Raw genomic sequence first — 17,380 nt, 5'->3', positions numbered from 1 at the left:
GACACTGAATCCACTCCGATCTGTTCGGCTCTTTTTAAATGAGGACAGTCATTTCACAGTAAGCTGTGTATCGGAATGGAGGTGTGGGGGTGTGTGTCAACAAGCGAGAGGGATTTGAGTTCATGAAAATAAGGTGTGCCATTCATTGTCTCTGTACGGTGTGTTTTTGTCGATGTGGCTGTCCCAAAAGGGATTTGTTGAGGACTAATCCTGGTTTATTTACAAGGTATTCGATTCAGCATGTAAATCATTGTCAGCTCAAGTCGAAACAGCTCCACAAACAAAGGGCGCTAAATCCACTCACCAAGGCCGGTCCTGGCCTTTTGGGGCCCTAAGCGAGAATTGGTTGGGGGGCTCCCCTACCTCGTGGGTAAAACATTTTAGTGGCCCTCTTGTTGGCGGAGAGTAAAATGTATGTATTAAAGCTACAATTCTACACATTTTGCCAAGACTTACCATGTTAATGATATCGGAGTGAGATTGACTAACAGAATCAATAGGGGACCCCTGGATACCTGCCGTGCGTGATTACTACAAATATAGATTGCTGGCTAGACTAATTTACCAATCTAAAAATTGTTAGCTGACATGCTAATTGAGTGACTGTCCGTGACTGACATAACAAGGCAAAAACTACTGCACAGCCAAATAAAAAACATTGCACTGTGTGTATTCTACTATTCTAACTCTCAACAGTAAGTCGAGACCCAGACTGAATTCCTAAAAAAAATTGTATATACACTGAATGTACAAAACATTAGGATCACCTTGCTAATATTGACTAGCACCCCCCCTTTTGACATCAGAACAGCAAGAATTAATCAGGCATGGACGCTACAAGATCTCGAAAACGTTCCACAGGGATGCTGGCCCATGTTGACTCCAATGCTTCCCTCAGTTGTGTCAAGTTCACTGGATGTCCTTTGGGTGTTTGGACCAATCTTGACACAGGCGGGAAACTGTTGAGCGTGAAAAACCCAGCAGCGCTGCAGTTCTTGACACACTCAAATCTTTGCGCCGAGCACCTGCTACCTACCATATCCAGTTCAAAGGCACTTTAATATTTTGTCTTGCCCATTCATCCATGTCTGAATTGTCTCAAGGCTTAAAAATCCTTCTTTAACCCGTCTCCTCCCCTTCATCTACACTGTTTGAAGGTGACATCAATAAGGGATCACAGCTTTCACCTGGATTCACCTGGTCAGTCTATGTCATGGAAAGAGCAGGTGTTTCTAATGTTTTGTACACTCAGTGTATGTACATACACCACATGACCAAAAGTATGTGGACACCTGCTCGTCAAACATCTCATTCCAAAATAATGGGGATTAATATGGTGTTGATCCCCCCCTTTGATGCTATTACAGCCTCCACTCTTCTGGGAAGGCTTTCCACTACTAGATGTTGGAACATTGCTGCGGGGACTTGCTTCCATTCAGCAACAAGAGCATTAGTGAGGTCGGGCACTGATGTTGGGCGATTAGGACTGGCTTGCAGTCGGCGTTGCAATTCATACCAAAGGTGTTCGATGGGGTTGAGGTCAGGGCTCTGTGCAGGCCAGTCAAGTTCTTCCACACAGATCTCGACAAACCATTTATGGACCTCGCTTTGTGCACCGGTGCATTCTCAGGTCGAAACAGGAAAGGGCCTTCCCCAAACTGTTACCACAAAGTTGGAAGCACAGAATAATCTAGAATGTCATTGTATACTGTAGCGTTTAGATTTCCCTTCATTGGAACTAAGGAGCCTGAACCATGAAAAATAGCCACAGACCATTATTCCTCGTCCACCAAACTTTACAGTTGGCACTCTGCATTCAGGCAGGTAGCGTTCTCCAGGCATCCGCCAAGCCAAGATTCGTCCGTCAGACTGCCAGATGGTGAAGCGTGATCCATCACTCCAGAGAACCCATTTCCACTGCTCCAGAATCCAATGGCGGCGAGCTTTATACTACTACAGCTGACGCTTGGCATTGCAAATGGAGATCTTAGGCTTGTGTGCGGCTGCTCGGCCATGGACACCCATTTCATGAAGCTCCAGATGAACAGTTCTTGTGCTGACATTGCTTCCAGAGGCAGTTTGGAACTTGGTAATGAGTGTTGCAACCGAGGACAGACCATTTTTATGCGCTTCAGCACTCAGCAGTCCCATTCTGTGAGCTTGTGTGGCCTTCCACTTCGCGGCTGAGCCGTTGTTGCTCCTAGACGTCTCCACTTCACAATAACAGCACTTACAGTTGACCGGGGCAGCTCTAGCAGGGCTGGAATTTGAGGAATTTACTTGTTGCAACGAAGCCACGTTGAAAGTCACTGAGCTCTTCAGTAAGGAGATTGGATGGCTATGTACTCGTTTTTATACACCTGTCAGCAACGGGTGTGGCTGAAATAGCCGAATCCACTAATTTGATGGGTTGTCCACATACTTTTGTATATACAATTCCAGTCAAAAGCAGCCAACAAGCACTGTTTGGTAAAAGACCAACTCCATATTATGGCAAGAACAGCTCAAATAAGCAAAGAGAAACGACAGTCCATCATTACTTTAAGACATGAAGGTCAGTCAATATGGAAAATGTCAAGAACTTTGAAAGTTTCTTCAAGTGCAGTTTCAAAAACCATCAAGCACTATGATGAAACTGGCTCTCATGAGGACCGCCACAGGAAAGGAAGACCCAGAGTTACCTCTGCTGCAGAGGATAAGTTCATTAGGGTTACCAGCCTCAGAAATTGCAGCCCAAATATATGCTTCACAGTGTTCAAGTAACAGACACATCTCAACATCAACTGTTCAGAGGAGACTGCGTGAATCAGGCTTTCACGGTCCAATTGCTGCAAAGCAAAGAAACCATTACTAAAGGACACCAATAAGAAGAGACTTGCTTGGGCCAAGAAACATGAGCAATGGACATTAAACAGGTGAAAATGTGTCCTTTGGTCTGTAGTCCAAATTGGAGATTTTTTGGTTCCAACCACTGTGTCTTTGTGAGACGCAGTGTGCGTGAATGGATTATCTCCGCATGTGTGGTACCCACTGTAACGCATGGAGTAGGAGGAGTTATGGTGTTGGTGTGCTTTGCTGGTGACACTGTCTGTGATTTATTTAGAATTCAAGGCACACTTAACCAGCATGGCTACCACAGCATTCTGCAGAGATACGCCATCCCATCTGGTTTGAGCTTAGTGGGACTATCATTTGTATTTCAAAAGGACACTGACCCAGCACACCTCCAGGCTGTGTAAGGGGAGTGATGGAGTGCTGCATCAGATGACCTGGCTTCCACACTCCCCCGACCCCATTGAGATGGTTTGGGATGAGTCGGACCGCAGCATGAAGGAAAAGCAGCCAACAACTGCTCAGCATATGTGGGAACTCCTTCAGGACTGTTGGATAAGCATTCCAGGTGAAGCTGGTTGAGAGAATGCCAAGAGTGTTAAAAGCTGTCATTAAGGCAAAGGGTGGCTATTTGATTTGTTTAACACTTATTTGGTTACTACATGATTCCATATGTGCTTTTTGATGTCTTCACTATTATTCTACAATGTAGAAAATAGTAAAAATCAAGAAAAACTCTTTAACGTGTGGGTGTTCTAAAACTTTTGACCAGTATCGTTTTTTGGGTCGGGGGCCCCTTAGTGCTGGGGGCGCTAAGCGGCCACTTATGTCACTTATGCCTGGAGCTGGCCCTGCCAATATCACTGAGAAAGAGAGTGAGATAGAACAAGGCACAGTTATCCCGAGGCACTTCAAGGACAAGCAAGCCCAACGAGCTGAGATGAGAAGTTAGCATTATGGAGAGGAAAACATTGCCATTGCTCAACATACACACGGCTGTGCACACTGGCTCGCCCAAATGAATAAGGCAGGATGCACTCAAGCCTACGCAGATTGCTTCAGACTAATTTGGAGCAGTTGGAATGCTGCAAGGAGATGTCGGTGCCAACTCTGCAGCGTACTACCATCTATCTCCACTACCGCTAGACTACTAGGCTAACGGAGGTTTGCAGCGGAATTACTAAATTATTCAAGACCAAAAATATTAGAGTATCAGCCTTAAAGAAAAAATGCATTACGTCTGTGTCACAGCAGAGAGAGCAGCAGCAGCAACATATGATGTTATTCAAATGACAGGGATTTAGCATCACATTATTCAACAGGAGAATGAGGGGAAGAGGAGAGCGAGAGGGAGAGAGAGGGGGGCGGCGTTCAATAGGTTTCTGTGTTCTTACTTTGGCAACGGAAGACAGACTAATCACTGAATAGAATTATTGAATTGAGAGAGACAGTAAGAGAAAGGACAAGAGAGACAGAGCAAGAAAAGAGTAACACACAAGGAGCAGGCGAGAAAGAGCAACACACAAGGAGCAGGGGAGAAAGAGCAACACACAAGGAGCAGGAGAGAAAGAGCAACACACAAGGAGCAGGGGAGAAAGAGCAACACACAAGGAGCAGGGGAGAAAGAGTAACACACAAGGAGCAGGGGAGAAAGAGTAACACACAAGGAGCAGGGGAGAAAGAGTAACACACAAGGAGCAGGAGAGAAAGAGCAACACACAAGGAGCAGGGGAGAAAGAGTAACACACAAGGAGCAGGGGAGAAAGAGTAACACACAAGGAGCAGGGGAGAAAGAGTAACACACAAGGAGCAGGAGAGAAAGAGCAACACACAAGGAGCAGGGGAGAAAGAGCAACACACAAGGAGCAGGGGAGAAAGAGCAACACACAAGGAGCAGGGGAGAAAGAGCAGCACACAAGGAGCAGGCGAGAAAGAGCAACACACAAGGAGCAGGGGAGAAAGAGCAACACACAAGGAGCAGGAGAGAAAGAGTAACACACAAGGAGCAGGTGAGAAAGAGCAACACACAAGGAGCAGGGGAGAAAGAGCAACACACAAGGAGCAGGGGAGAAAGAGCAACACACAAGGAGCAGGAGAGAAAGAGTAACACACAAGGAGCAGGTGAGAAAGAGCAACACACAAGGAGCAGGGGAGAAAGAGCAACATACAGGGAGCAGGGGAGAAAGAGCAACATACAGGGAGCAGGAGAGAAAGAGCAACACACAAGGAGCAGGGGAGAAAGAGTAACATACAGGGAGCAGGGGAGAAAGAGTAACACACAAGGAGCAGGAGAGAAAGAGCAACACACAAGGAGCAGGGGAGAAAGAGCAACACACAAGGAGCAGGAGAGAAAGAGTAACACACAAGGAGCAGGAGAGAAAGAGCAACATACAGAGATCAGGAGAGAAAGAGCAACACACAACGAGCAGGGCAGAAAGAGCAACATACAAGGATCAGGGGAGAAAGAGCAACACACAAGGAGCAGGGGAGAAAGAGCAACACACAAGGAGCAGGGGAGAAAGAGCAACACACAAGGAGCAGGTGAGAAAGAGCAACACACAAGGAGCAGGGGAGAAAGAGTAATACACAAGGAGCAGGGGAGAAAGAGCAACACACAAGGAGCAGGGGAGAAAGAGTAACACACAAGGAGTAGGGGAGAAAGAGTAACACACAAGGAGCAGGAGAGAAAGAGCAACACACAAGGAGCAGGGGAGAAAGAGCAACACACAAGGAGCAGGAGAGAAAGAGTAACACACAAGGAGCAGGTGAGAATGAGCAACACACAAGGAGCAGGGGAGAAAGAGCAACATACAGGGAGCAGAAAGAGCAACACACAAGGAGCAGGGGAGAAAGAGGGAGCAGGGGAGCAGGGGAGAAAGAGTAACACACAAGGACCAGGAGAGAAAGAGCAACACACAACGAGCAGGGCAGAAAGAGCAACACACAAGGAGCAGGGGAGAAAGAGCAACACACAAGGAGCAGGGGAGAAAGAGCAACACACAAGGATCAGGGGAGAAAGAGCAACACACAAGGAGCAGGAGAGAAAGAGCAACATACAGGGAGCAAGGGAGAAAGAGTAACACACAAGGAGCAGGAGAGAAAGAGCAACACACAAGGAGCAGGAGAGAAAGAGCAACACACAAGGAGCAGGAGAGAAAGAACAACACACAAGGAGCAGGAGAGAAAGAGCAACACACAAGGAGCAGGGGAGAAAGAGCAACACACAAGGAGCAGGAGAGAAAGAGTAACACACAAGGAGCAGGAGAGAAAGAGCAACATACAGGGAGCAGGAGAGAAAGAACAACACACAAGGAGCAGGGGAGAAAGAGCAACACACAAGGAGCAGGGGAGAAAGAGTAACATACAGGGAGCAGGGGAGAAAGAGCAACACAAGGAGCAGGGGAGAAAAAGCAACACACAAGGAGCAGGGGAGAAAGAGTAATACACAAGGAGCAGGAGAGAAAGAGCAACATACAGGGAGCAGAGGAGAAAGAGCAACACAGGTAGCAGAGGAGAAAGAGCAACACAGGGAGCAGAGGAGAAAGAGCAACACACAAGGAGTAGGGGAGAAAGAGTAACACACAAGGAGCAGGAGAGAAAGAGTAACACACAAGGAGCAGGAGAGAAAGAGCAACATACAGGGAGCAGGAGAGAAAGAGCAACACACAACGAGCAGGGCAGAAAGAGCAACACACAAGGATCAGGGGAGAAAGAGCAACACACAAGGAGCAGGGGAGAAAGAGCAACACACAAGGAGCAGGTGAGAAAGAGCAACACACAAGGAGCAGGGGAGAAAGAGTAATACACAAGGAGCAGGGGAGAAAGAGCAACACACAAGGAGCAGGGGAGAAAGAGTAACACACAAGGAGTAGGGGAGAAAGAGTAACACACAAGGAGCAGGAGAGAAAGAGCAACACACAAGGAGCAGGGGAGAAAGAGCAACACACAAGGAGCAGGAGAGAAAGAGTAACACACAAGGAGCAGGTGAGAATGAGCAACACACAAGGAGCAGGGGAGAAAGAGCAACATACAGGGAGCAGAAAGAGCAACACAAAAGGAGCAGGTGAGAAAGAGTAACATACAGGGAGCAGGGGAGAAAGAGTAACACACAAGGAGCAGGAGAGAAAGAGCAACACACAACGAGCAGGGCAGAAAGAGCAACACACAAGGAGCAGGGGAGAAAGAGCAACACACAAGGAGCAGGGGAGAAAGAGCAACACACAAGGAGCAGGGGAGAAAGAGCAACACACAAGGAGCAGGAGAGAAAGAGCAACATACAGGGAGCAAGGGAGAAAGAGTAACATACAGGGAGCAGGAGAGAAAGAGCAACACACAAGGAGCAGGAGAGAAAGAGCAACACACAAGGAGCAGGAGAGAAAGAACAACACACAAGGAGCAGGAGAGAAAGAGCAACACACAAGGAGCAGGGGAGAAAGAGCAACACACAAGGAGCAGGAGAGAAAGAGTAACACACAAGGAGCAGGAGAGAAAGAGCAACATACAGGGAGCAGGAGAGAAAGAGCAACACACAAGGAGCAGGGGAGAAAGAGCAACACACAAGGAGCAGGGGAGAAAGAGTAACATACAGGGAGCAGGGGAGAAAGAGCAACACAAGGAGCAGGGGAGAAAGAGCAACACACAAGGAGCAGGGGAGAAAGAGTAATACACAAGGAGCAGGAAAGAAAGAGCAACATACAGGGAGCAGAGGAGAAAGAGCAACACAGGTAGCAGAGGAGAAAGAGCAACACAGGGAGCAGAGGAGAAAGAGCAACACACAAGGAGTAGGGGAGAAAGAGTAACACACAAGGAGCAGGAGAGAAAGAGTAACACACAAGGAGCAGGAGAGAAAGAGCAACATACAGGGAGCAGGAGAGAAAGAGCAACACACAACGAGCAGGGCAGAAAGAGCAACACACAAGGATCAGGGGAGAAAGAGCAACACACAAGGAGCAGGGGAGAAAGAGCAACACACAAGGAGCAGGTGAGAAAGAGCAACACACAAGGAGCAGGGGAGAAAGAGTAATACACAAGGAGCAGGGGAGAAAGAGCAACACACAAGGAGCAGGGGAGAAAGAGTAACACACAAGGAGTAGGGGAGAAAGAGTAACACACAAGGAGCAGGAGAGAAAGAGCAACACACAAGGAGCAGGGGAGAAAGAGCAACACACAAGGAGCAGGAGAGAAAGAGTAACACACAAGGAGCAGGTGAGAATGAGCATCACACAAGGAGCAGGGGAGAAAGAGCAACATACAGGGAGCAGAAAGAGCAACACAAAAGGAGCAGGTGAGAAAGAGTAACATACAGGGAGCAGGGGAGAAAGAGTAACACACAAGGAGCAGGAGAGAAAGAGCAACACACAACGAGCAGGGCAGAAAGAGCAACACACAAGGAGCAGGGGAGAAAGAGCAACACACAAGGAGCAGGGGAGAAAGAGCAACACACAAGGAGCAGGGGAGAAAGAGCAACACACAAGGAGCAGGAGAGAAAGAGCAACATACAGGGAGCAAGGGAGAAAGAGTAACATACAGGGAGCAGGAGAGAAAGAGCAACACACAAGGAGCAGGAGAGAAAGAGCAACACACAAGGAGCAGGAGAGAAAGAACAACACACAAGGAGCAGGAGAGAAAGAGCAACACACAAGGAGCAGGGGAGAAAGAGCAACACACAAGGAGCAGGAGAGAAAGAGTAACACACAAGGAGCAGGAGAGAAAGAGCAACATACAGGGAGCAGGAGAGAAAGAGCAACACACAAGGAGCAGGGGAGAAAGAGCAACACACAAGGAGCAGGGGAGAAAGAGTAACATACAGGGAGCAGGGGAGAAAGAGCAACACAAGGAGCAGGGGAGAAAGAGCAACACACAAGGAGCAGGGGAGAAAGAGTAATACACAAGGAGCAGGAAAGAAAGAGCAACATACAGGGAGCAGAGGAGAAAGAGCAACACAGGTAGCAGAGGAGAAAGAGCAACACAGGGAGCAGAGGAGAAAGAGCAACACACAGGGAGCAGAGGAGAGAGAAAAGCCTTCTTTGCCGATTCCTGGCATCCTCACCATTTTCCCCTCAGAACAATCCAATAGGTTTCACTCTGGAGACAAAAGGCATCATTTGTTGCATCCTCTCTAAAATGATGCAATCACAAGAGTGGCCAGGGCAAAGCTGCAGCTAAGCCTAAACCCACAGACTGTTGTAGCCTCTCACTTTACTACTGACCCATACTGCAAGAAACTCGGTCAGAAACTCGATCAGATGGTATTTGATTTTGGATGGTTTTGATATAGATATTTGTACTGCACTGTTGAGGAGAGCTTGCAGGTAAGCCTTTCTTTTTTGTAAGATTTGATTTTTCTTCCAACACAAAAGCATAAATAGACAAAGACAATAGACAACTTAACATTTACGTACATTTCTACAGACGTTAATGACTTCCCACTTGCTCAGACACACACGTTCCCACATGTACACTTTGATTTGAGATGTCTTGTGAGATGACCACAGATGAAGTGAGCCATGGAAGACCAGGTTATTAAGGGGGGAGTGGTGGTATGGAGGTTGAAGAGATGTTGTGAGAAGGTTGAGGGTGTGCAATTACCACAGATGTGAAGTGAAGTCAATCATTTAAAATGTTACCAGCAAGGGTATTATGGGGAGGTTGAAGGGATTCTGAGGTTGAGGTGATGTTGTGGGGAGGTTGAGGGGAGGGGAGGTTTACGGGAAATTGTGAGGGTAGTTTGAAGAAAGATTGAGGGTAAAGTTAAGGTTTTCAGTTGAGATAATGTTATCGACTGGTTGGGTGGAAGTCAAGGTGATGCTGTGGAGAGGTTGTATGGACGGAAGGTGGTTGTGGGGAGGTTGTGTGAAGGTTATGGGGAGGTTGAGGGAGGTGGTTGTGGGGAGGTTGTGGGAAGGTTATGGGGAGGTTGAGGGAAGTGGTTGTGGGGAGGTTCAGGTCAAGTTACCAGCAGTAGTTTCCAGCGGCTGTTGAGGTGCTCCAGGGAGTGGGCGTTGTCCATGGACAAATGGACATCAGAAATGGCCAGCTCATGAGCCAGGTCATTGATGTGCTTCATGCCTTCCTTCACCTGAGTTAGCTCCTCCTTAAACAACTGGAGGTGGGAGAGAGGGAGGGAGAAGGAAAGGAGAGAGATGTAGAAGGAGAAAAGAGAGGAAGGGGAAATGAGAGAAAAAGGAAGGTGAGGGAGAAAGAAAGCAAATAAGAAAGAGGGAAAGGGAGGAAATGGAGAGAAAATGAGAGAGGGAGAGGTTGAAAATAGAGAGAGAATTAGAGAGGGAGAGGAAGGAAATAGAGAGAGAATTAGAGGGAGGAAATAGAGAGAGAATTAGAGAGGGAGAGGAAGGAAATAGAGAGCGAATTAGAGAGGGAGGAAATAGAGAGAGAATTAGAGAGGGAGAGGAAGGAAATAGAGAGTGAATTAGAGAGGGAGAGGGATGAATTAGAGAGAGTATTAGAGAGGGAGAGGAAGGAAATAGAGAGAGAATTAGAGAGGAAGGAAATAGAGAGAGAATTAGAGAGGGAGAGGAAGGAAATAGAGAAAGAATTAGAGAGGGAGGAAATAGAGAGTGAATTAGAGAGGGAGAGGAAGGAAATAGATAGTGAATTACAGAGGGAGAGGAAGGAAATAGAGAGTGAATTAGAGAGGGAGAGGAAGGAAATAGAGAGTGAATTAGAGAGGGAAAGGGAGGAAATAGAGAGAGAATTAGAGAGGGAGAGGCACATACCACCCCCCCCCCCCCCCCCCCCCCCACCCCCACACACACACACACACACACACACACACACACACATGGTAGGGTTTTCAACTCAGTAAATTATAGAAATCAATTGAAATTTGGTTCATAACATTCATCAAATAATAAAAAATTCACAATGCATGCCCAATTCCTTTCCCCAAGTTGACTGAGTTTAATGGCATTAGACTCACTCTGTTATATGGCTGTGTGGACTGTGGACCTAGTATTGGAGCTGCTGCCCGCACAAACACCATCACCAAGGGAGAGATACAACAGGGACCCTTCATGGCTTACGCAACTTAAGAGTCAGATCAACCCAGCCAAAACAGCACTAACGATCTAAGGGATGAGTGAGTGTGTGTGTGCGCACACAGTGCTGTAGTTATATCAAGTTAATGGTGTCTGTGCTGCAGCCTCATGACAAAAACATGAGATAAGAGAGAGAGAAAGAGAGACAGAGAAGAGAGAGAGAGAGAGAGAGAGAGAGAGAGAGAGAGAGAGCGTGCGTGCGTGCGTGCGTGTGTGCGTGCGTGTGTGTGTACACCACAGACAGACAGAGCCTGCTGGAATGCCTGCCCTGGAGACATAGAAAAAGGAGGAACATGTGCTGGCACTGACAGCAAGGCAAACATTGACATGATCATTGTGACTTAACAACTAAACAAATAACTGGCTGGGGATTCAACATCAGCCAATCAACTGAGGGAACTCTGTCATATCAACATGTCACTGGCTATTGACTCAATGCACTGCCTGTTGTCGGCTTAGTTGGCTGTCCGTTTGGGAGAATGAATGTAGGAGAAAGATAGAAAGTAACACTTTCTCTGAAACAAATGAATTGTGTACATAAAGACACTGAAACACACTGAGTGTGACATTTACGGTGGCAAAGGAGCACAGACTTGTCGGAAGGAAAGGCTTACCATAAACCTCATAACAATCAGGAAGGTAATTAAATTTGAAACTTTTCTGAAAAAAGCGTGTTATAAGGAGGTTAATATTTAACGTTAGTTTATTCAACTAAATGAGGCACAGTTATCTTCTTACAACACACATCGTTGGGAAGAAAAGTTTCTATTTAGGGTTCATGCAGCTAAATTATAATGAGGTTTACAGTATATTTTGCACAGGTCTGTGCCCTTTCAAATCAAATCACAATTTATTTAAAGTGCATTTCGCAAAACAGCAAACCAGTAAACAGTAAAACATGATATATTTAAGCCCCGAGGGGGTGTTGTATATGGCCAATACACCACGACTAAGGGCTGTTCTTACAAGACGCAATGTGGAATGTCTGGATACAGCCTGTACAGCCCTTTTCAGCCCTTATTCAGCCTTTTGTCTTTATTTGTACTATTTTCTACATTGTAGAATAATAGTGAAGATAACAACACTATGAAATAACACATATGGAATCGTGCAGTAACCCAAAAAGTGTTAAACAAATCAAAATACATGTTATATTTAACATTCTTCAAAGTAGCCACCCTTTGCTTTGATGACAGCTTTGCACACTCTTGGCATTCTCTCAACCAGCTTCATGAGGTTCTCACCTGGAATGCATTTCAATTAACAGGTGTGTCTTGTTAAAAGTACATTTGTAGAATTTCTTCCTTCTTAATGCATTTGAGCCAATCAGTTGTGTTGTGACAAGGTAGGGGTGGTATACAGAAGATAGCCCTATCTGGTAAAAGACCAAGTCCATATTATGGCAAGAACAGCTCAAATAAGCAAAGAGAAATGACAGTCCATCATAACTTTAAGACATGAAGGTCAGTCAATCCGGAACATTTGCGACTGCACTTGAAGAAACTTTCATCAAGCGCTATGATGAAACTGGCTCTCATGAGGACAGGCATAGCAAAGGAAGACCCAGAGTTACCTCTGCTGCAGAGGATAAGTTCATTACAGTTACCAGCCTCAGAAATTGCAGCCCAAATAAATGCTTTACAGAGTTCAAGTAACAGACACATCTCAACATCAACTGTTCAGAGGAGACTGCGTGAATCAGGCCTCCATGGTCGAATTGCTGCAAAGAAACCACTACTGAAGGACACCAATAAGAAGAAGAGACTTGCTTGGAACAAGAAACATGAGCAATGGACAATAGACAGGTGGAAATCTGTCCTTTGGTCTGATGAGTTCAATTTTTTAGTTCCAATCTTTGTGAGACGCAGAGTATGTGAATGGTTGAACTCCGCATGTGTGATTCCCACCGTGAAGCATGGAGGAGGAGGTGTGACGGCGTGGGGGTGCTTTGCTGGTGACACAGTCAGGATTTATTTAGAATTTAAGGACCACTTAACCAGCATGGCTACCACAGCATTCTGCAGTGATATGCCATCCAATCTGGCTTGGGCTTAGTGGGACTATCACTATTTTTTCAACAGAACAGTGACCAAAAGCACATCTCCAGGCTGTGTAAAGGTCTCCAATCACCTGACCTCAACCCAATTGCGATGGTTTGGGATGAGTTGGACCGCAGAGTGAAGGAAAAGCAGCCAAAAAGTGCTCAGCATCTGTGGGAACTCCTTCAAGACAGTTGGAAAAGCATTCCTCATGAAGCTGGTTGAGAGAATGCCAAGAGTGTGTAAAACTGTCAACAAAACAAAGGATGGCTACTTTGAAGAATTGCAAATATAAAAAATATTTTGATTTGTTAAACACGTTTTTGGTTACTACATGATTCCATACAGTGCCTTGCGAAAGTATTCGGCCCCCTTGAACTTTGCGACCTTTTGCCACATTTCAGGCTTCAAACATAAAGATATAAAACTGTATTTTTTTGTGAAGAATCAACAACAAGTGGGACACAATCATGAAGTGGAACGATATTTATTGGATATTTCAAACTTTTTTAACAAATCAAAAACTGAAAAATTGGGCGTGCAAAATTATTCAGCCCCCTTAAGTTAATACTTTGTAGCGCCACCTTTTGCTGCGATTACAGCTGTAAGTCGCTTGGGGTATGTCTCTATCAGTTTTGCACATCGAGAGACTGACATTTTTTCCCATTCCTCCTTGCAAAACAGCTCGAGCTCAGTGAGGTTGGATGGAGAGCATTTGTGAACAGCAGTTTTCAGTTCTTTCCACAGATTCTCAATTGGATTCAGGTCTGGACTTTGACTTGGCCATTCTAACACCTGGATATGTTTATTTTTGAACCATTCCATTGTAGATTTTGCTTTCTGTTTTGGATCATTGTCTTGTTGGAAGACAAATCTCCGTCCCAGTCTCAGGTCTTTTGCAGACTCCATCAGGTTTTCTTCCAGAATGGTCCTGTATTTGGCTCCATCCATCTTCCCATCAATTTTAACCATCTTCCCTGTCCCTGCTGAAGAAAAGCAGGCCCAAACCATGATGCTGCCACCACCATGTTTGACAGTGGGGATGGTGTGTTGCTTTTACGCCAAATATAACATTTTGCATTGTTGCCAAAAAGTTCAATTTTGGTTTCATCTGACCAGAGCACCTTCTTCCACATGTTTGGTGTGTCTCCCAGGTGGCTTGTGGCAAACTTTAAACAACACTTTTTATGGATATCTTTAAGAAATGGCTTTCTTCTTGCCACTCTTCCATAAAGGCCAGATTTGTGCAATATACGACTGATTGTTGTCTTATGGACAGAGTCTCCCACCTCAGCTGTAGATTTCTGCAGTTCATTCAGAGTGATCATGGGCCTCTTGGCTGCATCTCAGATCAGTCTTCTCCTTGTATGAGCTGAAAGTTTAGAGGGACGGCCAGGTCTTGGTAGATTTGCAGTGGTCTGATACTCCTACCGTTTCAATATTATCGCTTGCACAGTGCTCCTTGGGATGTTGTTTAAAACTTGGGAAAACTTTTTGTATCCAAATCCGGCTTTAAACTTCTTCACAACAGTATCTCGGACCTGCCTGGTGTGTTCCTTGTTCTTCATGATGCTCTCTGCGCTTTTAACGGACCTCTGAGACTATCACAGTGCAGGTGCATTTATACGGAGACTTGATTACACACAGGTGGATTGTATTTATCATCATTAGTCATTTAGGTCAACATTGGATCATTCAGAGATCCTCACTGAACTTCTGGAGAGAGTTTGCTGCACTGAAAGTAAAGGGGCTGAATAATTTTGCACGCCCAATTTTTCAGTTTTTGATTTGTTAAAAAAGTTAGAAATATCCAATAAATGTCGTACCACTTCATGATTGTGTCCCACTTGTTGTTGATTCTTCACAAAAAAATACAGTTTTATATCTTTATGTTTGAAGCCTGAAATGTGGCAAAAGGTCGCAAAGTTCAAGGGGGCCGAATACTTTCGCAAGGCAATGTGTTATGTCATAGTTTTGATGTCTTCATTATTATTCTACAATGTAGAAAATAGTTTTAAAAAAATAAGAAAAACCCTTGAATGAGTAGGTGTGTCTAAACTTTTGATTGGTACTGTATATTTAATAATTACATTTTGCTTCTGCAAATACAGTGTCTTATAAGCCCATGTGGCACACACTTCCTGAAGATGCAAGACTTAAACACTAATAAGATCATAATAAATTAATTAAAAATCAAATCATGTCGCCCAGGAACACTGAGTCAATACTAACAGAAACAAAGCTAAGAGAGCAGAGGGATAGAGAGACAGATCTTCCATAATTACAGTGAAGTAACAGCCATCTAGCCAGCAGAGTGGAGGAGCCTCTTCACAGCTAACAGATTAGCGAGCGTAGCTAGAGGGAATCTTCTAGACAGTTTTCTTATCAATATCTTCACAGCATTGTCTCCATATCTAAGCAATAAAGATGGATCTATTCATGTTTCAGGCACTCTTTAATCTGTGTCGATTCCACAGGTATTTTATATTTCAAATCACTTTGATTTGAGATCTGATATCTGCAGATTCTGTCTGGCCCTGGTGGTGAGGAGCACAGTACACACACACACACTCACTCACACACACACACAAGCACACGCACACCCAAACGCACACGCACACGCACAAACCCAGCTTTTATTTGAAGCAGACAGCTTGCTTAATATTTGAGACGCACACATACATGCTTACCTTGGTGGCATCGATGTGGTCCTGCAGTGAGTCGATGAAGAGGTCCCCTACAGGCTCCCATGCATCCCGGACCCCCTCAGCCTGTTCTAGGGCCACCGCCAGCTCCTCCATGGCTGCCTGGGTCTGCAGCAGGCGCTCCAGGGTCCGCTCCATGTGCCTTGGACACAGACAGAATACTTTAACTTCTACAGTTGTTTTATACATTGTCGTATGCAGTTTTACCACTAACGCAAGACATCACCCTAATACCTGAGCAACACACCAACCCTAACCTTATTTCGGCCATAGTATTTTCCTTGATGCTGTCAAAATAAAGACCCAATGATATTTGAGTACAGGCACGGTAAAAACATCTCTAGCCAATCGAAAACCCAGAATCATGGGTGTATTGTAGCCCAGTGGAGTGGGCCTGTGCCGCATATCTGACCTGTGTCGGTCCACGCAGCGGGCAGTCAGCTTCTCCCACAGGTCACTGGCCACGTTGGCCTGCTTCCACACTGAACGACTTACGTTCAGGATCCGCTTCCTCGGAGACACTTCTGGAGGAGGAGGAGGGGATGAAGAGGGGGGAGCAGGAGAGCAGGGTGAGGGATTGGGTAGGCAGGCAAAGAGAGTGTAAGCCCCAATTGGTGCAAACATCAGTAGAAAGAAACAGTTGGATAGGAGAAACTGTGGGAAATATCTTGTTTGGGGCAGAGAAACAGGGAGAGTTCGCCCCCATCTTTCCCCCATGCGTGCCACCAGTGGTGGAGAGCAAGAGGATGTTGGTTGGGGGAGGGCGAGGAAGGGAGGGAAGGAGAGTGGGGGCAGAAACAGCCTAGCATGCTGCATTATTGATTTGACCAGATGGTGTGAACTGGGCTAATTGGTCCCGACCCAACTGCTCTCCCCAAACATACATTCTCTGATCCACTCTGATACAGCAGGACAGGTAGCTGCTAATCAGACCTAATGGTGGATACCAACTGCTGGAGATCAACTTACTGAACTCCCTATCTCTCTCTGTTCTCACTGTTCAGGTCTGGTTTTGGTGTGTGTGGCAGGGTGGCAGGGTGGGGTGGTATGGGGAGGATTGGCACCTACAGATGTAGGATCTTAATTTGATCACTCTTTTGTTGCAAACTTGGAGTGTATTCAGGTTTAAAATGGCTTCTAAAGTTTGTACTTTCCACTTTAAAATGTCCGACTTGATTTACCCTAACAAAAAATGCATCAACCGCTACAAAACATTTCCATTAATTATAATCCACATGATAATTAACATTTCCTGTTGCTGCAGGATTATTTTCCTCCTGTAGCAAACTAGCTCAAATTAAGATCCTGCATATGTAGGTTGTCATTTGACACGGTTTTGGGGTGGGTGGGCAGACCTTTTCCGTCGGGCAGCGTCTCCTCGGGCTCCTGGAAGGGGTGCTGTGCCAAGAAGGCCTGCGCAGACTCCAGCACAGAGTAGATGAACGGCCCCCGAGACTTGACATCCTCCATGAATACCTGGAGACAGACAGGACAGGAGCCCACAGAGACATGAAAGCATGGTTCAATCACATGCAAACAACATGCATAGGCTCATTATAACACATACTGTACAATATACACACACACAGACATCAGTTTGCATACATGAACACACACAGTGAGGAGCAACTTGCAGAGGGCCACATAGGACTGCCTAGCTGTCAGTCTGTACTATATAGTCTCTGTGCTGAACTGCCTGAGTACATGCACATTATTCTGCTGCAGACCTAGATACCAACCCAGCTGC

The 17,380-nt window shown here is 45.8% G+C and overlaps 1 protein-coding gene across 1 annotated transcript in view; it reads right to left on the bottom strand.

Annotated features, from left to right (window-relative positions):
• Positions 1–17,380, bottom strand: part of LOC110487725 (dystrophin-related protein 2) — a 230,300-nt gene that overhangs the window by 83,421 nt on the left and 129,499 nt on the right. The window contains exons 5-8 of the mRNA XM_036942883.2: positions 16,989–17,109; positions 16,046–16,157; positions 15,619–15,775; positions 9,788–9,934 (exon numbers count right to left, since the gene is read on the bottom strand). Coding sequence (XP_036798778.2) covers positions 9,788–9,934; positions 15,619–15,775; positions 16,046–16,157; positions 16,989–17,109 — 537 coding nt within the window. The remainder of the gene's footprint in view (positions 1–9,787; positions 9,935–15,618; positions 15,776–16,045; positions 16,158–16,988; positions 17,110–17,380) is intronic.

Source organism: Oncorhynchus mykiss, chromosome 14 (genome assembly GCF_057628025.1).
Source record: "Oncorhynchus mykiss isolate SJ-2025 chromosome 14, ASM5762802v1, whole genome shotgun sequence".
NCBI classification, from domain to species: domain Eukaryota; kingdom Metazoa; phylum Chordata; class Actinopteri; order Salmoniformes; family Salmonidae; genus Oncorhynchus; species Oncorhynchus mykiss.
The sequence above is the reverse complement of the archived record's forward strand: the minus strand, read 5'-3'. Positions and strand labels throughout refer to the sequence as shown.